The sequence below is a fragment of the Cheilinus undulatus genome, linkage group 18 (genome assembly GCF_018320785.1).
Source record: "Cheilinus undulatus linkage group 18, ASM1832078v1, whole genome shotgun sequence".
Classification (NCBI taxonomy): Eukaryota; Metazoa; Chordata; class Actinopteri; order Labriformes; family Labridae; genus Cheilinus; species Cheilinus undulatus.
Genome location: NC_054882.1, coordinates 30,359,737 through 30,383,163, shown reverse-complemented (window position 1 = coordinate 30,383,163; position 23,427 = coordinate 30,359,737). Strand labels below are relative to the sequence as shown.

Below are 23,427 nucleotides of genomic sequence, written 5' to 3'. Positions count from 1 at the left end.
AAAACATTTTAATTTTCATGATATTGAATTTGAAGCATATATTTTATTTCTGTTAATGCACTTTCTTTTAAATTAAGCCTTTATATTTTCGGAATAAATAATTTATTTAAAAAAACGAGGCCTTCGAGTAATATTAGGCCGTATAATAATAATAGTAAAATTAATAATAATAATAATAATTAGAATAATAGTGGAAGGTAATTTTCTTTGTAGTAAAATATGAAAACGGCCTCCACGTTCGTGCAGTAATTGTATTATTGCATTTCCTGGCAGCTAGCATTAATAAAAATATTACAAACTACACATCGGGCCTGTGATGCACAGTAAGATCAATAAGTTTGAGTGGGTCGTTTACAAAAAAACACCTAATACAATTAAAAGCTGAATGTACGGCTTCATGTCAGTATCGAACCTTCTGGAAAGCGTTTTTGATTTTTTTTAAATGGTGATTTCCGCCTCAGAGACTCACACACGTCGTCCATGAAAAGCAGCCCTCCAAGATGTCACCTGAACAATGCTGGCTCCCTCATCGACCTTGCTTTCTAGCTCAATTTGGTCTCAATCACAACATAATGAAAATGCACTCCAAAACAGATGCCTCTTTAAAAAAAATTACTTCTTCAGGAATAGCTCTCACACTTCAAGTTATTTATTGTTAACGTTCACTTGGTTTTGAAACATATACAGCAGCCATCACGCATTTGTTCCTTTTTAACTTACAAAAGAATAAAGAAAACATAAAAGTGGACGCAGTAACGATTATTATACAGTTAAACGCATTCTTGTGTGTTAGCCAAATATACAAGTCCCTACTTTATCTCATAAGTCTAAATGAATACATTAGTTTACAATATTAATATGATAAAATACCAGGTTATCACCGCAAATAAGGAGTGGTGGCTCAGTGTACTCCAAATCTGATCCCACCTCCCTCCCCCAGTCCGCACTCAAGTGAAGCAGCATTCCTTTTTGTTTCAACAACATAGACTACGTTTAAAACATCATGAGGAAGGTCCAAAACATGGATTACAAAAGGTCCAGAAACGACATAATTGCTTTCAAGGGCAGCCATTTCTGTAATGTTCAAAAATAGACTTCCCTGTCAGAGATGTCAAGAAAATGTGCCCTGATCAGCTGGTGCGCCTCAGTCAGTCTGTGCGCCCTGTCCCCCCAACACCAGAGGCCATTCTCTCTGCCTTCACGCATATATATATATATATATATATATATATATATATATATATATATATATATATATATATGTAGTTTTGCAGTGCATGGGCTCATCCGCAGGTTCACATAGAAAAGTGGAAAGTGACAGTACTGTATGGAGTCCTACCACGTTCTTCCGTAGAGGAGGTTTGAGCTGACCATGTTACTGGTGTAATCTACAGCAGATGTGTCTATCTGGGCCATGTTGAGCTGGCTGTGTAATGAGGGCGGGCTGGGTGACATCTCCTCCAGCTCCAGAGCGTTCACCTGCTGCTGGCTCTGATGCTGGCTGAGGCTGCTGGTCGGGGATGCGAGCACGACTCCGGCCCCGTTCTGTTGCTGGCTTTGTTGTTGGCTCTGTTGTACCTGTTGCTGGTTCGGCGTCGGCGTGTTCGAGCCGTTCTGGCACGGTTTACCGTCCTTCACCAGAACTGGCACGGCTACGCGCCTTGGGGACTGCGCCTGTTGTTGGCACAGGTTACCGTCCTGTTGCTGCTGCTGCTGCAGCTGCTGCGCCGCCTTGTCCTTGGCCTGGCGCTTCATCTTGTACCGGTGGTTCTGAAACCAGATCTTCACCTGGGTCGGTGTCAGGTGGATCATGCTGGCCAGGTGCTCCCTCTCGGGCGCGGACAGGTATTTCTGCTGCTTAAATCTCCTCTCCAGCTCGTAGACCTGAGCCTGCGAGAACAGCACGCGCCGTTTCCTCCTGGGCGCCGCGTGGAGAGCTGGCATGGTTTTGGTCGCGTCCGCCATTCCTGTGAGACCCCCCATGCCGGTCATGTTCATACCTGTGGAAGGTCCCATGAATCTAGAAACTTAAAAATATACATACATATACGTGCGTTCAATAAACAGAAGAGGAGAACACTGTTTCGCCTGATTTAGAATTTATTCATTCATATATGAATAGAGATAAATACGGAAGTTACAAAGCATATGCTTTTTAAAAATAAAACATTTATTTAAATGTAATAATAATAATAATAATAATGATAATAATAATAATGTACATTGAAGGCATTGCTGTTAGATATTTATCTCTGTCAAAGATGATAAAAAAGTAAAGCCAGACTTGAAAGAATGATCTCCTTTTCAGTTTTAAAGAAAGAAAAAAAATCTAAATTAAATATTTCTTACAATAATGTTAAATTTTCAATCACTAACTTTGAAATAGAAATTAAATACTCTTATGATGCGATACATAGTCACTCCTGTGCCTCTCATATCTAAACACTCCTTTCTTTTCTTGTGATAACAGGAGAATAAAAATAGAAAAATGGAGATAAATAGAGAAGAGAACTTACTTGTGGAGTATCTTGGGTCCGGGTTGGCGCTGTACCACCCTGTTGCTGCACTATTCCGCATGCTTTCCTGGTACGACGGGAGGTCTCCCATGTTGCCAATGCTTCCATTGCAGTATCCCCCCATTGCGCTGTGGGAGAACTGGGAGACGGTGTGCGGCATGTGGTAAGTGGTGGCCACGGTGGCGTTGTGGCCCATGGAGTGCTGTTGCATGCCGGTCTGAGACACCTGAGGCTGTCGGTAGGCTCCCAGTGGAGAGGTTAGGTTCCCTGCGCCGTCCATGCCACTAAACTTCTTGTAGGTCTCCTCGATTGGACTCAAAATATCTGTCACTGAAAAAGGCGTAGTGTGCTTTGGGCTCAACGACATGATTCAGAAAGCAGGTAGATTTTTGTGTTTGAGCAGATCAACCGTGTTGTTGTATCGGCTCTCTCCTTGGTGGATGTCTACGTAAGAGAGTGCTTGTAGTGCGCCTGAGATCCTATTGATCGCCTTGGAGAAGGAGGCGAGCCCAGGGCGCTCTTAGCCCGGGTTTATTGGAGCCAGGAGCCAGGTTTACGACAAACACAGGGGGCGGAGCAAAACTCCTAAACCAGCAAACAATAGTCATTGACATTTTAGGGAAATAATTCATGAAAATACACTTTGCTTTATATAAGGATCTATACAAGAATAAAAAGACGCAGCATATGTTCGATTCTCTCCTTTCTGAGAACTATGTACAGGTGTCAATAACACATTATGTTCTGCTCAGCAGCTGATCTGACCACATATGACTATTTTGCGTCAGGAGGGAATTCCACTCTTTCTAGAAACTTTGAGAGCACTTTGAACAGACACAAGGGCCACCGAGTATCATCAAAGAGGCACAATGAAGTTGTATGACCAGCTCATTTATGCTTCTTAAGCATCATTTTGCCCCAGCACAGAGGGACAAACCCAAATAAGCTCAAAATGCTGACAGGGAACGTCGATAGGGATCTAACTTGTGAGTATACCTAATATTCATTATGAGCCAGGGCGGATGAATTATAATAAACAGGGGTTATGATTGAAATTTAGTCCTTTATTCTTGGCGCAAATTCCTCCTTTTTATTGAAGTAAATTAAGACAAATAAGATGTTTAGAGAGGCGAACTACTTCATTAAACAATTTGGAGACAATACGGTAAGCCTGGAACCCTTGAATCTGGCCACTATGCTTTAATGACTTTGCAGTCTTGACCTGACATTGTAATCTCTGAGCAAACTGACTGGCGCCAGGGGAAGAATCAGAGACGTAACAGGGGGGGTCAAAAGAGAAAAGAGCTGCTACAAATTGCAATAATGAAAACCGGTTAATATACATGCTGCCATTGTCGCCTATCATGCGTCCCTTATGGATCTATGGCGCCTTTATTGGAGCTGTAGTATCCATTCAGTTACACAGAGACAGCTATTATGTCATAATCTTTACGCATTCTAATGTCTCATCACTTTCAGCACCTTACAGCAGAAAACAAACAGGAGCAGTTGTGCTGCGCTCAGATTATTTTCCACAAATGAAAAGCGTTGCCATTTCCCTTTACTGGAGGAAGGAAACACTCATCTACATGAAAACACTAATATAATTTAGCACGGCATGACAGCAAGTAGCTGTCTAGCCTTAATTGAGCAGCTGAAGATGTGACATGGTCAGCCATCAATTATAGCGACACATCAAGAACACCAATCTCCGCTTGAATGATAATCTGATCGTCCTGAATTATTGTTCCAGTACATATTTTAATACCTGACTTTTGTTCTGCTTCTCAGGCGCTTTGACTTCGAATCAGATTGTCGATATAGTTGCTCTTTTTAATTGTAAATGCGTGCGTAAAGATAGTAAAAATGAGTCCAAAGTGGAAAAGCGTCTCAAAAAGGAACCAAAAACTTGATAAATGTCCTTGCAAAGAAATTCACCCCCCTTCCTCCATATTTCCAATCTTCAAATCCCAAACGTCCACATTTCTGTGCGCCTTTTCCACACTTTTAGCACCAAGCAGCCCGGTGTCTTTTCGGGGCGAAGAGAAAGCTAGGCCTCGGCCCAGACCTCTAACATTATGTAAATGAGGCAAACCTCTCAACCTTGTGGATTACTGAGTCAGAGAGCAGGACCCTGGTCCACAGACCCTCCACATTAGGATCCCATAAAAATCTGGAGCTGGTTAGAGACATGCAGCGCGTGTGGGATCTTAAACTCCACATTGAAATAGTTATTCTTAATATATTTGAACTTTTACCTCCAGGAAAGAAGATGTGGTCAAGGGAGCGAGAGCACTGATGGAGGTGGAGAAGGCCCAGCTAAGGTTGGTCACTGAATCTCACATATTTGTAGAGAAACTATTAAAATCGCCAAAACCAGCGTTTTAGTTGCATGCGTAAAAGATCTGGCTTGACAGAGGATACAGTTGTGTGTTTGTGTTATTCCAAACAGTGTATGCCATGTAATAAATCTACGCTGGCCACTGAAGCCCACAGGAGAACAAACTACATGGTAGACAATGCATGACAAAGAGAAATGTATTTTATAAACACAATTACGCACAACACGGCTTTGTGCCGTAAAGCTTAATTCAACCTGTAAATACGCTTTACACATGTTGCACGATGATTTTTCTCCTTTGTGGGAATTTCTCGATTATTTCACTTGTAAAAAAAATCCACAGGCTTTTGACAATAACTCAGTTATAAATCAGATTCTGCTAAAGAAAAATCATAAGTGCCCTTCTATCTTAGAGACTACCAGGCAAAGCTTGCCGCAACTGAATCATTTTATTGTGTGCATTAATAGAAAGACTTACTGGTACAAAATCTCCCTCTCAAATAAACATTGCCGGCTGTTTAAGGACATTTGATCCGTTTTTCCATGACCTGATATGATGACGCTAATCGAAATAACCAAACTCAAAATAACCAACCCTTTATGTAGTTATTGTCTTACAGAAGACCTATTCCCTGATACAATCAACCCCTCAGCTCGGTTTAGCACAGAGCAGCAGATGGACCAAAGCGCTTGGTAGCTGAATTGCTTGTCTCCATCTCGTCCTTGCTGGTTCAATACTCTGAGAGATGTGAAGAGATGGTTGAAGGGCCAGGGTCCTGACCTGCAACCTTAACCGCGCATTGGCAGAGCACTGAGAGCAGACAACATGGTGGATTTATTTTAGCCTTGCAACCCTTAAATCTCCAACTTAGCTTTTAACTTTCTCTCTCTGTTGCGAAAATAAAACAATATCTTAAATCTGCGAGAGAGGTGTCCAGGTTTATGCTCAGGTTTCTGCACGTGCAGATTCGATTTTTTTTCCTGTTGTTTGACAGGAGATAAAAAGGTAAAACAGCTACTCCAGTGAGTGGCCTTCCTGTAACAAAACACTGGTTAAAATTGCCGTGCGTAATTTACGCACAAAACGCGTCATTTTCACTGCATACAAGTTTTTCTATCTTTGCGTTTGTCTTGTGCACATATTTTAAAGAAAATTCTACCTTTGGGGGACCAGTGGGAAACTGTACGGACACATTGTCGAGTTATGTTTCAGAAATACGATTAAAGACAACCGCGCACAAAAGGGCATGCGTTTGTATTTAATCTGTAAATAAGCGAAGAAACACATAAAACCCCAAAAAACAAATGATGCCTTCTCAGGTCACAGTAAAATCCTGAGGATTTTTCTTAACTGAGCTTGCAGACAATTGAAAGATGGTTTTCCCTTCGTGCGTTATTACGCACGAAATTAAAAAAAACAGTCTTTTTATCCTTCCGTGGAGCAGACACAAATCAATCACTTTGTACACCAATGTAACACCACTAGACGGTATCCTCTGAACTTCTACCTTAATATTTAAACATATCTGTATTGTGGCCAGCAGCCAGTGGCTGAGCTAGTGAAGAATTTGTGAAGAAAAATTCCACACCTGCAGTCAGTGTAGTACCATTTAGATCAAATACTTTCTCTCCTCTTAAATCGCTGAGCAGTGTAAGAGTAAAAAGCGGGCAGGTGCATATCTTTCAGCTGCACTACTTGAAACGGTGCAGTTCCTCAGCTAAGTAGGTTAAAGGTCCTCCCAAGTGGAGAAAGTATGTGACAGGCCTCTTGAAGACCGTATTCTTCAGCAGGAGTTTGCATTCATTCACAATTAATGTCGCTCGATGGACGAAATGATGCTAATAGGGCGCCAAAAACCAGAACATGGATTCCCATGGATGCTGACCACAATCTCACTGCAGGAGAGAAATGGAGGATTCACATTTTTTTTTTTTTTACGTTTCACTGTAATGACACAGAGCAGTTTATTAACTTGATTTAGATACAGTTAATGATGGAAGACTGAGGCAATGGGAACAGTTCTGAGTGCAAGGGGGAGCCTGTGTGGCCATGCTGCCTTTTATTAGTCAAACTGATTTTCACAGAAGGAGCTAACTGTATATTTACTGTAAAACACACTAGAATAGAGTGAAGGTCCTATTAATCAGCTGTGTTAAGTTTGCATCTGTGCTCCCTGAAAGCAGCAATAGTGTTCTTTGAGCTTTTAAAGCCACTGTGCCAAGGCCATGAGACAGCAAAGAGAAAGTCACATCCTGTGACACTCACAGAGCGTGGCACAAAACTACTGACTATAAAACCAGCAGTTTGCTCTTTTTGACTGCAAGGATAACACCAAAAATACTACACGACTACTATGATATCATAATATGAGCTGTAGTGCTTTTGTTGCTGAGGCTGTGGAGAGTTAAGTCAGAGCTTTTTGACCCATTTTGAGAAACCACAGAGCAGATTCCCCCTCTTTAACAGCTGAGGAGCTGTTTAGTGACATTTAATTTATTTTCTAGTGATGTGACTTTTTGCTGATCAGCTGTCTTTGCAATTCTTCAAACACAGGGCAAGTATAGATCGCTTTCTAAGATTTTTTTCTAATATGACTGTAAACATACAGTGGGGGCTTCCACTGTTTTAATCCTGCTTTTCATTCTGCAGCTTTATGGAGCTATTATTGTTGCAAAACTACTTCCAAATGTGCACAAAGATCTGTACTCAAATCTGCAAATGTATATATGAATTTGCAAATATGTGCACAAATGTGCTTAATGATCTAAACTGTGTGCAAAGATTTGCGAATATGTAAAAAAAAAAAATGCAAATTTGTACGGAGTATTAAAGCAAGAAAGAGTAAGATTCCTGAGTCCACAATTACAAACTGGTCTACACATTTGCAGATTTGTGCACGCATTTGTGGATCTTTGAACAAATTTGCAAACCTTTTAATGTACAAATCTATTTGCATATTTGCACACATTTGCAGATATGTAGATGCATTTGCAGATTTGTGCATACATTTGTGGATTATTGCACACATTTGTGGATTTGTGCACATTTGTGGTTTTGTGCACATAGTTACAGATATGTGTACACATTTGCAGATTTGTGCATACATTTGTGGATTATTGCACACATTTGTGGATTTGTGCACATTTGTGGTTTTGTGCACATAGTTACAGATATGTGCACACATTTGCAGATTTGTGCACACATTTGTGGATTTATGCACACATTTACAAATCTGCATGTGTACAGATCTTTGTGCACATTTGCAGAGTTTTGCAACAGTAATAGCTCCATACAGCTTTGCCTGCACTAACTCAAGAACACGGTGGGAAGTTTGTCAAGATATATATTTTTATTAGCACTTATGTGATCAGTTTTAATGAATTTTCTATGAAAAAACACAGCTGCACAGATGAATACATCAATTCTTCTCTGTCCCCATGCTGGATCGTTTCAGTGGATGAATTGAGCCTCTTTTTGGTCTGAAAAGGATTGATCTTCCTGAAATTTTGAGCACTCGTAGTTCCGTGAGTACCGCTGTCCTCTGCATTGTTTTGAGAGGCAACATTTTAGCATGGCCGCTCTCTTTTGTAACAGCAATTAAAAAACACAGCATCGGATCAATAGAGATTACCAAGGTTCTGAGGGCTACCTGGTTACTGCACTTCTCAGCTGCATTAATTGTGGCAGCAGTAAGGGCAGGTAAACAAAGCTGTTGGAGAGTATGATGGTGACTCACTGCGGCTCTGTCACCCAGAGACTCAGAGGACAAAGTGTCTCTGGTTGTCTTTCTGTGTGTTAGGCTGCCCTTTGCAGTCAATTGTTGTGATGTGTGCAGTCTGCCTGATGACATGTCCTGAAATGATCTTTTAAACTGACTTCACTGCAGAAAAAATAAAACTGGCAAGTCTTGGAATTATAATTTGATATTTTTCTTGTCATCAAATTGTTGCTAATCTTACATGATATATCTAATGGTCTTGCTCTATAAAGTATTGTCCTGTAAATTTAAGCTGAGAAAAGAAAACTGCACATCAAGTTTGGATTTATATGATTATGGCAGGCTTTGATCAAATCTGACCCTGAAATAACAAACACCCTTTTGGGTGTTTGAGCATAGGTTATAAAGCAGAATGGACTTATGCAGCTATAAAACTGTGCATATTCTTTAGTGCAATGCCATTATTTTGCACAAAGGTTGAGTTTTGATCCCCTAAAACAGTGCAGTTGGAACTCTTCTGACTACATCATCCTATGAGGTAAAAAGAAATCATAATATTAATCAAATGTGGTTTTATTCCTGAAATGCATGCAAATAGCTACAATCTGTATCAAGTGTTTCCTGATGTCCATTTTTGCCAGGATTTCATTTTCAGCCTTGTTTTCACATTAACTGTGAAGAGATGCATCTTCTAATCAAAACTTTCAAAGCACTTTGAGTGCCAGAAACTTTTTAAATGGCTTCACAACTCAACAATGGAAATGTGAGCAGAAGCTGCATATCAATGTGGCCGTTCTACCTGTATGTTTATCCTCTCTCCTGGACGCTTTTTATCTAGTAGGCCACCTGATAGCCTACAATTATTTAGATGAATCCACATAAACACATCACAAAACTGCTTTAAATTCTGAATGTATTGATCCTGACAGACACAAGCACATTCCACATGCCGCAATTTAAATTTTAAAGTCAGAGCCCCATTTTTTCGGGCCCGGTGCGAAAAAGATTAAAATTTCATCCTATTTTCTTTTCAGAAATTGAGCTGTGCCTAAATCACCTGCCACACGCTGAAGGGGAGAAGCAGTTAAAGCAGAACCTTTTGTAAGTTAAACATTTTCTGCTGAGAAATAAAATCACATCTGAGCTTAAGAGATTAAAAAATCCCCTTCCAGTGCATTTGACAATAGATCATTTCATAATGTCCTTAATTAAAATCAATCTGTGCTATTTCATTTAAAAAGTGGTTTTTGAAATAATGAATATAAATTTGCCTTTGCAGAAAACATGATTTAGTTTACAATATTCAATTATCTTTTCAATAAAAAAAAATTATATTTCTACTTTAGAGATGAATCTCATTAGACTTTTGTATCCGCTCATTAGATTTAAACCCTTAAACAAATAAGGATAAAAAAACATCTAGCTACATTAATTGAATGAATTTGAAAATTAAACATATTATTTTCATCTTTTTTTTTATGCACTGAAACTTTGTTCAAGCACACACACACAAAAAAAGATTTTTGTGCCTGGCTCAAGGCCACATTTGGTAAATTATGAATCAGGCTTGATAAGATTTATTTATCTGGCAATTGGCATCATACAGAGACATTGTAATACATTTTTACAAAGTAGATCCCATATATAGGAATTACACATTCATAGATACATAAAAACATGAATTTATAAATTTGCATTAAAGGCAAACATCTACAAAATGTCCACACCTAACTAAAGACTCATGCAGACTTTTACAATAACTTGTACTGTTTTAGGCCAATATTGTTGATTATCGTCATTTCTGAAGTCGCTACCTTACACAGTTGAAGGTTGTTTAAAAAAATGTGTTAACTAGAAAATCTAAAATAGCTATTTAAGCTCTATTTTCTGCGCAGGTCTGACACGTTTTTAGTTTTAAGTAAACAGCACTCTATCATTCCAACTGTTTTTTTGTCATTGTGCTCAAAAGATCTGACAACCATCCCTTAATCTGCAGAGTTTTCCCAGAATGCCTTTGGGCATTAGACACTTTTGCAGTATGAGTAAACTAAGTGACTCAGTGAGAGAGGTCCTGCCTGTAGGGAGCATCTGTGATATACCCTGGATGATATACTGAACATGATGGAAGAAGACTTCCTGGTTCAGTGTGCTCCTTCAGTTATTGTCACTTTTAGTCATTTAAGTTGGACCACTGTGAGTGGTAGATTAAAAAATCTGATAGAAATGTGATAGCTTTACAGAAAAATGCTTGAACAAGAAGTTCTGAGTTAGATTTAAAAATCATTTTTAAGTGCAGTTTAACTTAAAAAAAAATCCAGTTAACCTGACATAAATGTACAAACTGATCATTCAAAAAATGTATTTCCAAACAGCAAAATAATCAGTGTTGATTTTATTCCCATATTGTTAAATGTAACACTTTTTAGAGTTGATATAATTCATACTGGTTCAGAGTTAAATCTCCACTTTGGAAAGTGTTTATAATTTAACTTTCTTATATTGTTAATTCTGTTTTTGTTTTACAGATTAAATTGTACTTCTAACATAACAGTGTATCATTTCCTTTCGTTTCTGTTGTAGATTTTAGCTTTTAAGTATTACTATCTTGAATTCAGTAGTTTTCTGCTGCTAGGCCAAAACCTCATATTTCCCAAATCACCACTTACCAGTAATGATTTTTTTTCCTTTTAATTTTGTAATGGATAATCAGCTTCTGAATGGCCATAGTTGCCACCTTTGTAACAATTTTCATTGGTTTTAAATTGTAAAAAAAAAAAAAAGGAAAAAAGATGTAAAGGGTGACCACTAGCACTGATTTATTAGGAAATGAATTAATAAATGATGAAAAAATGAGATACGAGGTCGCAGCCTTACCCCAGCAAATTCTGGCAACATCAAGTGTCTCCTGGGACGGGGCAAAAAACAAGCACAGAGCTAGGAAATGCCTTTTGATTTAAACCAGCATTCCATCTTTCAGAAAAACTCCTCGCCACGGGCGGAAAGCAACTTGTTCAGTGGATATCTTCACTCATGGTGCAGAAGTGTCTAACATAAAAAACAACAATAATAGACCAGAAACATAGGCAAACGAATCCCAACATTGATTATCATACAAAAGTCAACATCTAAACTCATACAAATACAACTAAAACACATCTAAACATGCTGCTCAAGGGCATGATGGGAAAACTCTGCCTCCCAGATTTGAAATGTCTGTAGATCAATCGACTCTACAGAGTTCGACTTACAAAGAATGAATTAACACTGTCAAACAACAACATGGAAGGCCTTTTACTCAGAACGGTGTTAAAATGAGACCTTAAATCAACTCTGAAATGTCTAACACTGAGATTTGAGCAGTTTCAGCTTGTTTGGTTTTACAGTGTAGGAATAAAGGCAGGAGGGTTACAATAAAGCCCATTTTTATTCATTTACAATCCAAAAGCACTGAACTAGCACTCAGTCGATGGCTAAAAACATCAAAATACAAAAGTTAGCCTTTTGAATAAAAAAGTGTAGTCCTTTAAATCAAGCCATGTTTAAAATATATCTGTTTACACAGCTGCAGATAAAAAAATGAATTTAATCACTGGTAACAGTGAAAGAAATATATATTAGTGTGCACCATAAATATGTAAATTTAACTTTTCCTTTTTGGATTATAAACTTTGAGTCTACAGGTTTTTTTTTTTTTTTTTTTTTTTTACATCTTTTTATTGAGTTTTTAAATTTACATTCAAAGGAAAATCACTGTATATCACAAAATAGTGCGATCTATCCCTCCACTGGACCATATCCCTCTGTCCCACCCAAAAGGCTACTAATGTTCACAAAAAAAGATAAATGAGCAAACAATCAAGCTTTCAATCCTTCCAGTGACACAACATGGTCAGCATGCTGCATTACACTGCTGAGTGTTTGATTCTAGTAATAGCAGGACGACATATTCCAGCTTAAAATGATGGAAACTTTACTATTTTTAAAGAAAGAGACTCCAAATTAAAATAATCCAAGTATAAAATACAAAGTTCAGAAAGATGTTTATTTGAATTTACATGTAAAATAGCCATCATTACCGTTAAGGTTATTTCTTCTAAGTATCTAGATGGCATATTTGCCTTTTTTTTTGCATCGATATTTTGTTTTAAATTGCGCTGATTTTAATATTCTAGTATTGTACTTGTGTATACCGTCGTTTTGTCCTCTCTTGCCATAGCTCATCTCCTCTTGTGAGAGAATATTTGAATATTGTATGTGTTGAATAGTCAATAAACTTAAATAAAGGCAAACTGTACTGGATAATTTATGAATGTTAGTTCAAGTGCTACATTCAGACTGCAAAGACTCTTACTGCATCATTCCATAATAACTGGTATTTTTGTATTTTCCCATACTTTATTAATCCCTCTGTGAGAAATTCAGTCTCTTCACTCTGCTGTTGAACATGCTACACACAAAGACTGACGCAAAATGATCCTATAGACGTGGTTTATTGAAGAGATGTCAGAGTGATGACAGCTGCCCATAAAGAAGTGTTCGGTGCCTTGCTTAAGAGCCACCCAGTACTCAGAAAGTGAACTGGCATCTCTACAGTAACCAGACTAATCTCCGGACTTGGCCCGATTGGGACTTGATCTAGTGCCTATCTTCAGTTTTTACAAACTGAAGATAGGCGCAGATAGCCAAGCGCAGCCTTCCCCAAACTTGAGTGCCCTGCAGCCCGACCTGAAAATCTTTTGGGTACCACCAAAACCTCGATTCATCCATAATCTCAAAGTATTAATCTCCTTATTTTTATTTCATGAACAAATAATTCCGAAAAGAACTCCTAGTTTCAGAAACAATCACGTCACAAAAAGTGCTGGCATGGTTAAGTACAATTATTTTGCTGAAACAGGCATCTGTGAAGTTATCTTTATTTTTCCATTCTAATATTAATCTCTTAAAATGTATATTATGACTCCATTTACCCTTTGCTCATAACATAAATGCAGTATAACAGAATGTTTAATAGAGTGGCAGCAGTTAATTCAGCACCAGTCAAACCATGACACCAGTTACATCAGAGAAAATAAGTAATTAAAAGGCAACATGTGAGTTAAATCACCAGGCTGTATTTTGTTATGACCTGGGTTTTGAACTGAGTATTTTATAATTATTTAAAAGTTGATTTTAATTTTTAAGATTATGGTTATGTTTTTTTTTGTTTGTTTGTTTGTTTTTAAGATTTATTTGGGGAATTTTTGTGCCTTTATTCGATAGAGGACAGTAAATAGAGTCAGAGATAGGGACGAGAGCGGGGGAGAGACATGCGGTAAAGGTCCTCAGGCCAGATTCGAACCTAACCCAGGATGTCCACGTACATGGGGCGCACCTTAAAGCACTAGCCCCAATGTGCCCCATGTTTATGGGCCCATCACAACCACACTTTGATCCCAGCGGTTAGGTAGCACCCCATATACGTCTGGCTTGTGGCTCCTTTCCTGCATGTCTCTCCCCCACTCTCTCATCCTTGAATTTTCATTGTCTAAATAAAGGCATAAAAAGACCGAAAATATATCTCTGACAAAACCATGCAATGCCTAAGATTAGCTTCATCATCAGTTGTATTATTGATTACTTTCAGACATTTCCCATAATCCCTCTGGTCCTTTTCAGAGTAGAAGGAAGTGTGATTGAATTGTAAATGTTTACTGCTGTAATATTATGTACAATAGTCATGCGGAGAAATGCTTAAGCTAGACAGACTGGCATGTTTTACATATTTCCTGTATTCTTCCTGCACATGTAGCTCTGAGTGTCTGCTTTTTCCTGCCGTGCAGTAATAACAAGCCTTCCAGGGGCTAATGGCTCTCTTGTTTGTTGGTTTTGTCTCGTCTTGTTTCAGTGGTTCTTTCTCTCTGGAAGGATGTCAGCTCGCTGTGCCCGGCCGTCCCTGAGGACGCTTGATGTCATCTCGTCTACCTGATCATCACACTACCTGCTCTCCTCTACAACGCTGCCCTCTCGCTGCTCTGCCACTTGAAATGCTTGGCTGGCCTCTTCTCTGAAACCATCATGAAATTGTGTGCTAAAACGCCGCCGACTGTTCCTCCTCTCTCCTCCCTCCAGCCATGTGTGCAGGAGCCTGCGAAAAGATTCCTGCACTCGGACGACTGCTGCTCAGTCAAAGGGAAAACACACAAAACATCCTTCAGACGCCTGCCTCTGCTCACCTCTCTCAGCTTTTACTGATGTTTGAAGTGTGTCAGATTTTATGTGATTTAGCAGCATCAGTAACTTAAACGGACAAATATTTAGTCTCTTATAAAGTCAGATATAATAAAGAGTCAGATTATTATCTGTTTATTCACTGATTCTTTTATAAGAAATAGATTTAATTGCTACAAAAATGGCATGACAGCATGGAGGATAACTTTGAGTTGTTCATACACACTTTTCTCCTGCTATGAGGTTTACAAAGCAAAGGAACCGTATTTGATGCCATTATTTGTTCTGTTAACCGACTGAGTGAATCTCGTTTGTGTCAGCAGCTTGTTTCTTCTTTGTTGCCCTTCAAAGGTAGACTTTTCTTTTGCAACAATAAGAAAGCACATTTCTATAAAGGAAGCTGAAGGCTGAGTTCTATTCAGCTGCTTTACCTTCACACTGTCATGGAGAGTTTAACATTTTCATAAATGCTTGCTTTGCCTTATTTTGAAGGGTCATAATATCTGCAGGAAATTTCAGATTTACATTTTAATATATTGTGTTCAATAGGGACACTTTGGTAAGGAAGTAATAATGCTGCCATGATGACTTCAAAACATGGACCTCCTACATATTTATTACTATCATTTTTTACTATCTTGCTGTTAACTTGAAATCTATTATGTAGCCTGAAATTATTCCAGTTTTATCAATATTAGTATTTAGATGTTTTAAATACGCAATAAAAATGTAAAAATGTTCGCGAGCTCTTTGAAATAATAGCTATTCAGCAGATTTTGAGGTCTTAACCCTTTTTAGGGCACTCACTGAAATACTTTGACATTCAAAAGTTAAGCCATGCGATATTGTTAGGGGACATCCCATGATGTTTTTGTTAACTTTTGTCAATTTGATATATATTCCACATTATTTTGTTGAAAATCAAGGTCAAGAAAAGTGACCATAAATGGTTTTTTGCCCATCTATGGTAAAAAATAAAAAAATAAATAAAAATAAATCCATGGAGTTCATGCATATAAAAATATTATTTATGGAAAAACAAACCCATATAAAAGAAAAAACATCTACTTCATACAGGGTCAGAGATGTCAGGGTCACTGGGAGTCTTTACAGATATATTTTCTGTTTTTTTATGCTTTATTCATAGAGGAGGACAGTGGATAGAGAGGGAAACAGGGAAACAGTGAGAGTGGGGGACAGACGTGCCAGAAAGTAGCTACAGCTAGGACGGACTTGAACCCGGGTCGCCCATGCATGTGGGGCGTGCCACCAACCACCAGGCCGTCTGCGCCCCCGTAGGTTGCCTTTAGATTCTGATTTCTTCTTGAGGAAGGACATGGCCGGCTTCAGATGGTGATTCTACCAGTTTTATCTTCCAACAGAAACCTTTATTGATCACAAATATTGAATAACCAAGTGAATTTTAGCATCAGTGAGACCCACAATAAAAATTAGAACTGATTTTTGTCATTAAAGTAGAATAAAACTCTTATACTGTTGTAAAAGTGACTAAAATCACACATATTTCATGATTTATACAACATATTCTTCCTTATAATTCCATCATAAAACCTGAAAAAAATCACTAATATTGACTGCTTATATGCATTTAAGCAGAAACAAGGCTCACAGTAAAAACAATATCTGACATTAACAAAATAATTAATAACACTGGTATAATGGTTTAAAAATGACCAAAATTACTCCTATTGTGGTCATTATTCCTTCCTTTCTATAAATGTGTAAATTGTACCACTGGATAGCCCTTTGTTTTTTTTTGTTGTTTTTGTTTTTTTGTTTGTTTGTTTGTTTGTTTGTTTATTTGTTTTCACAAACCATTGCTAATGTCTAACTATGCTATAGAGCAGTGTTTCCCAACTTGGGGTTCAGGCCCTCCTAGATGTAGATCAACATTTATGTTTTTAAATTCATGATTAGAAACAAAATGTTTGACTCGTATTAGGGCCACCTGGAAAGATGAGAAAAATCAAGAGGATATGTTGACTTTTGAGGAAAGAAATGTATTGTCAGATAGTAAAGCTGTATTTTTACAAGTAAACTCAGAGTGTCTGAGTTTGACAAACTGTAAATTCACATGATTATTCTAAATTTCTGAGTTTAAAAAGTCTAAAATATTGACATTTGAAACTGAAAAATTTTAATAAAAAAAAAAAAAATATAACATAACTAATATAATGTAATTCAAGTAATGCAAAGTAAAATATTCAAAAGAAACCCAACTGATAAAGTAGTTGAATTTTTTAACTTTATAATCTCACATACTAGGTTTTGGTTCACATACTTTTATGCCTTTTGAAGTCCAAAAATGTCTAAACTTGAGTATTTAGTTTTTTCTTAAAAAAGCACTTCCTGTTAATTCCTTAAAAGTCTAAGAGTGACTTTGATACTCTGCCGTAATAATGGATAGTTTATACATAGATCTTTTGTCAACAACAAGTCTTTAGGCCTTTTATGTTGGGATTTTGTCAATGAAAATAATTGAAAATAGATCTTACTTTTTTTGTTACTGTTCTTAGATATGAGTAGGGAGGGCCTCAGGAGAATAGGTTAGGAACTACTGCTATATAGTACTATTATTCTTTATGTAATGTGTAACTTTTTCTAGAGAACACCCTTATGGTTGCTACATGAGCTGGCCACATCTTTTAACATAGACATCACCCTGAACAGGCACATGCCCAAATATGGGTTTTCCATTTTTTGCACCAAAGTTTTAGTAATAGCTAGAAATCCTATGCAATCAAAACCTATCATGGAATGCACCGCTACCATTAACCTTTGTGAGAGCTTCGTCAGCTTATCATTGTTAGTTATGATTTTAGGGCCATTTGTTTGGGCCAAAATGCATTTTGCAAGTTCTGGAAGAAACAGGAAGTTGGAGATGGTCTGGGCCACTGCTCATTGGTTAGATGTTGTGATGTTGCTTTCTCTCCCCACTGATTGGCTAAGACCAATCCTTCTGGTTCTTCTGTATCACAGAGAGCTGGGAGGAGGCCAACCTAAAGAAATTTAAAAAAAGTCTCATTAAAGTAAATATATATCATATTTTATATACATGTATGTGTATATATATATATGTATGCATGTATATTAGTGCTGTCAGTTAATTAAAAAATGTGATAAAGTTAATCACATCATAATGCTGTGATTAATCATGATTAATCACATCATTTTTTTAGTTTTAGTAATTTTTAGATTTTTAAACGTTCTTATTATCGTGTTTATTTTCATTATTTTAACTTTAGTTACAGCACTTCGAAAGTGCTTCTAACTTAAAAAAATGTATTATTATTATTATTATTATTATTATTATCATTATCTATAAATTAACATTTAAAATACTACCGTTTACTTGTATTTTTGTTTGAGATAAATTAGTACATGTATGGTCTTTAAATGAAGAAATATTAAACTGGAGTTTTTAAACTTATTTGTGGTTTGTAAATCAGAGTGTCTTAATTCACTGAATAATATTTACAGACTGCAAACGAGCCCAGAAGACAAACATGTCAAGTACACAATAACTTCTGCTGTAAAGTGAATGATCAGGTGTGCTGCTACCCCGAGGTAGCTGAAGTTGCTGACTGATGTCCAGTGGTGTCAGTGTAATAAATGTAGCTCGGGCCAGCTACTCTGCTTTAGTTGCCTTTTTAGCTGTCATACAGCGGACAGATTCTTGTGACAGTAGTTCTCGTAGATGTTCTGTTGGTCATCCGAGGCGACCTGGATAATGTCTTGAAGCCCCTTGTAGTCCACGATGTCGAAGGTCTGCAGTCTCTGGTGACCCATTAGCGATCGCATTAGTTAGCTTAGATGTTGTCGTTTGTGGGACAAATCCAGGTCTGCTGGACTGCGCCAGTGTAGCTTGGTGTTATGGCTTGATCCTGTGTTGTTAGCATCTTTGCTAGCATTAGTAACATTAGCTGTCATAGCTTGATCCTGTGTTGTTGTTAGCGTCATTGCTAGCATTAGCAACATTAGCCATCATGGCTTGATCCTGTGTTGTTGTTAGCATCTTTACTAACATTAGCAAAGATGCCTTTTTCCCTGGAGGTGGAACTTCAGACTTGTTGTGCTTTGGTGTGGACAGTTCATCACCGCAGTATGTACACACTTTTATTTCATCCAGACTTCCATTAGGCAGCTTTTTAAATCGAAATTTGCCATGAAGCCGACCTGGGTCTGTCTCCTCACTCATCACTGCTGGCTGCATTTGACCCGTCTTTAACTTTTTCACCCCAGGGATGTAAACATCCACACAGGAGGAATACGGGAGGAAGTTGTGATCAAACTTAGTCATATGATTAAATTGTATTATTATTTTTTTAACACGCTAAGCTTTTCAGATTAATAACAAGCGTTAACATGTTTATATTATCAGTCCTAATATATATATATATATACACATTCAAATGTATGTAATTGTTGGGCTCTAACAGTGATATCAGTCTTAGTTATCACAGCCAGCCACAAGGGGGCGATTGAGATATTTTAGCTGATTATTCTTGAAGCCAAGAGTTGACATAATAAATGGCAGTTTTATCAGGAATGGTCTGATGAATTTGTGTTCAACATGCATCATATTTGCCAGTAACAGCTGACAGGTGGTATTCTGAAAGAAAAAAAAAGGATGAAACGTAAAGTCATCTTGATGAAACTGTTTCAATCTCAGTTGTTTTTGGAGTTGGGTTAATAGCTGTTGGGGGCTTATTAAAAAAAATACCAGAACATATCTTTTCCTCTGCCAGTTGATGATCAGTGGTATAAAGGGTTAAAGACTGTCAGACTTTGGGATAAGATTTCTTACTGTACAGCATGAAAGACAAGAATGAAAACAGAAAGTAAAACTTTCTATATTGTTTATTTGGCCACACTATTATGTTTTCAGACTGTCACAGTCAGATCAACTTTATTTGTAGAAAAAGTGTTAGCCTACCAGAGTGGGCAGGGGAAAAATAAAAGTCGACTACAAAGACATGACGGCATGACGGCACCGAGCAGTACATTATAATGCATTTATTATGTTCTTAATGTTAATCTTATAGTTTGTTTGCCGGCTGTATTTATTATCTGTATGGCAGTTTGGATTGTGGCTTACAGCTGTAATGACTTAGCTCTTGTGATTGCTCTATAGATGTCTTATATGTTAACTGATGCTTTTACACAAGCAAAGTTTTTAACAGATAAAGTTATTTTAATTTGAATTGAATTTGCTTCAAAGCTCTGCTATGACAGATTGTGTTGAGTCAGCAACAGATTGTGTTGAGTCAGCAGCATGGTCTGGAAACAAAGGTCCACAACTCTAAAAGCATGGTAACGCCTAAAAATATAACACACACTAACACATATGCCTTTCTGTGTAAATCAGTCTAATAGTGCTTGCCTAGACTAACAACAATCACAGTATTAAAAACTGTCATACTCTCTGAAAGAGGCTCAGAAATCTTCTTAAGCATCACTTATGCTGGTAAATATTTGATTGCAGGTCTCAATATCCACCTGAGACCTGAGCTTTTAGTTTGAGAGCAATCTTTATTTCCCCCACTTATTTAGGATAAATAAAAAGTCTTATTTACTTGGAAATTTCCTTTCAAAATACACGCTGCTAACCTTAAATATCACAGAGATTGTCTTAAGTTTCTGTGAAAATTCTTAAACATATTTTTAAAGTATCTTGTAATAAATACCCCAGAAGGTTTCAGTGAATTTTGTCAAAAAGCCCAAATATTCCACAAAAAAATAATCAAAAATTCAATGTAAATCCCTGGAAAATTTTAAAAGCAAATGACTCAAAATCTTAAAGCACACCCCCCCCCCTAAATTTCTTGTTAAATTCCCTAAAAATAACAAATACATTCCCCTGAATTCCATGAGAAATCTTGAAAAATAAAAGGAACCTCCCATCCAAATTCCTAGATAAATTCTCAAAAAAATCAAATAACCTTTTCACATTTTCACAAAAATACCTAAACAAAAATTCACCCCAAAAATGTGAAACTTAGCTTTTCTAAAATATACAAACATATCCTCAAAATATTCATGGAAATAGTTGAAAATTTCCAAGCACATTCCCAAAAATATCCTATCAAATTCCTTTAAATTTCAATGAAAACTCCTGAAAATCTCATAGCAACATTTCAAGCAAATTACTGAAACTTTAATGGAAATTCTGCTCTATTACCTCAAAATTTCTAACAGCAGGAATTTTAACATTGTTGTAGAACAGCTGAGATGTAATGTCCTCATATTTACATGCAGAGTCTTAGGAGGATATAGTTTACTGTACGGAGTTTAAATTCCATCCAGCACCTATAAGGTGTATTGAAGCGTCTACACAACAGTATAAATGTGATCCCTCATATATTAATCCATATTTGAGTAAGTCGGAAACTAACAAAATGCTTAGTATTCCAAATTGGTAAAACAAAAGAAGAAGAAGAAAAAAGGAAATATCATTGGTAAGTGTTCATTTTTAGGCACCTATTCATAACAACAGTTATCTGCAGACACGTTACAAAAAGAGAAGGCCTAGTCTGCACTTTTTTTTTTACCACATTATCATTGTTATTATTACAAAGACCCAACAGTAATTCACCAAGACAACAGCACTTGGCAACATTCAGCAAAAGGAAATACTGCAGACAGAATATTAATATTAGGACTGCACAGTGGTGCAGAGGTTAGCACAGTCCTCCTGGTTAGACTCCCACTCAGACGGGACCTGTCTGTGTGGGGCTTGGATGTTCTCCTCATACATGCCTGGGTTCTCTATGTCCTTTGGCTCAGGGGCTGACACAAACATGTTAAATATCAGGACATACCAGGGGGCCGCTTTACTAGATATTTTTTGTAATGCATCATATAGGCATAAATGATGCTGTTCAACCTAAAATAGAACTTCATTGCTGACATCATTTCTCTTAATCTAACTGGCTCTAAGTGTCATTATCATGGGTGCAGATGGCCTAGTAGTTATTTCACAGCCTGTTTATGTGGGTGTGCTGGGTTCAAGTCCAGCCTAAAGATACCCTCTTTCCATGGGCGTCTTTGGGCCTTTTTTGGGGTGGTTGATGCCCCTGTAAATGTTCTGCAGAGTAGATTTAGAGTACGAATAATACCAGGCCTCAGGAAAAAGCCGTCATGTCACAAACCTGGCATACACTGTGCAATTTCAAGCCGATCATACGACGGTCGTGGCAGAATGTCAACTCGTACTATGCGACTGAACCGCTTATGCCGCACGACCATCATGTATGATTCATGTGTTCACACTACATGGTCTGATGGTCAACCTAAGTGCTCACACTTAAGAGTGAAGTCAGGATGGACTGTGACAGAAATCTGCGGGTTTCCTTTTTCAAAGTCTCACACACTGAGGGTGAAGTGTTTCCAGTCATATCCTCTCTCTCTCCCTCTCTCCCCGTTTTCTCTCTCTACCCCTACACATAAAGAGCATCACTATCCGTGTCAGCTGCAGGTCCACGGGTAGGAATATTTCCTACTTGTTTATTTCCTTTAGCATAGTGAGGATGGAGTGGCATTAGAAAGTCATTCCAGCTGTTTTCATGGTCATTTAGAACGTTGTCTGACAGTTTACAAAGGAAAAAAATCCCCCAAAGTTGTTTATTCTGCTCGTGTTTCTGCTCTGACTGTAGGAGCGTCTGGAGTCGTACAACCAAAATATCCAACATGCCAGAAATCCATCCGACCAGTTTGGGAGCAACTCGTCAGGCTCTAGTCGGGCTGTGGCCGGCAGTCGTACCCCCTGCACACAGCACTTCAAACAACGCCCAATCTGACTGAAAGTCGGCCCAACTTCAAAATGAGTCGTGCAACTCAAAATTTGTAGCTGAATTGGAGGAAAATCGCACAGTGTATGCCCGGCATTAGGGAAACCTGAGTCATGTCTCGGTAAAAAAGAAGTCAGGCACCAGGAAAAATATGGTTCAGACTGATGGATTTACACATGTAGATGCTAAATCTTTTAACAACGTCTTCTCCATCAACTCACCCCAACATTTAGACTTTTTGAGTACCAACTTATAAACTCACCTGGACTGGAAAAGAAAAGAGAGTGAGCCAGATAATAGATCCTGATAAATGCCCTATAACTAACAATGATTAAATTGATGAAGCCTTTTAAGGTGTGATAAAAAAAAATGTTTCGGGCTATGCACACACATTACCCTGCAAGCTTTTGGGCTAAGCCCCCCATCCTTCAATCCAAGTGACGCCTTGCCTGCTTCATTCTCTATCCACTGTCCTATCTTTCCAGTAAAGGCAAAAAAGATCACAAATAAATCTGAAAAAGGTGTCACTCTAAAATCATGATATACCATGTTGAAGTTCAATAATTTTCAAAAAATTTTGCCTCTCACAAATATCTGAAGTTTATTTATGAAGTGGCCTTGCATAGGTAGTACTTTTTATACTGCTGTCTAAGTTCATTACAGTTAAAAAAAAGTTAAGTGTTTTGTTTTTTTTTTGTCAAGTTTGGCTTTCAGAATTAAATTTCCATGTTGTGATCAACAAGGCTCAATTGTTTGTCACTTATTATCATTTTATTTATCATTACACTCATAAGCAACACACTTATAACCAACCTGATGTTAAAAAAACA

At 37.7% G+C, this 23,427-nt stretch overlaps 1 protein-coding gene across 1 annotated transcript; it reads right to left on the bottom strand.

The window, feature by feature from the left end:
• Positions 1-1,335: 1,335 nt before the first annotated feature.
• On the bottom strand, positions 1,336-2,883 carry nkx2.4a (NK2 homeobox 4a). Its single transcript, XM_041813305.1, has 2 exons — positions 2,517-2,883; positions 1,336-2,027 (listed from the first exon to the last, which is right to left on the bottom strand). The coding sequence occupies exons 1-2, from the start codon at positions 2,881-2,883 to the stop codon at positions 1,336-1,338; spliced, it is 1,059 nt and encodes a 352-aa protein (XP_041669239.1).
• Positions 2,884-23,427: the final 20,544 nt, after the last annotated feature.

What these genes read in the sequence shown, in the direction of transcription:
- nkx2.4a (XM_041813305.1), bottom strand. Translation starts at nt 2,883, where the DNA reads ATGTCGTTGAGCCCAAAGCACACTACGCCTTTTTCAGTGACAGATATT. An exon ending in GGACCCAAGATACTCCACAA is followed by an intron (nt 2,028 to 2,516) that starts GTAAGTTCTCTT and finishes TATATTTTTAAG; the next exon opens with TTTCTAGATTCATGGGACCT.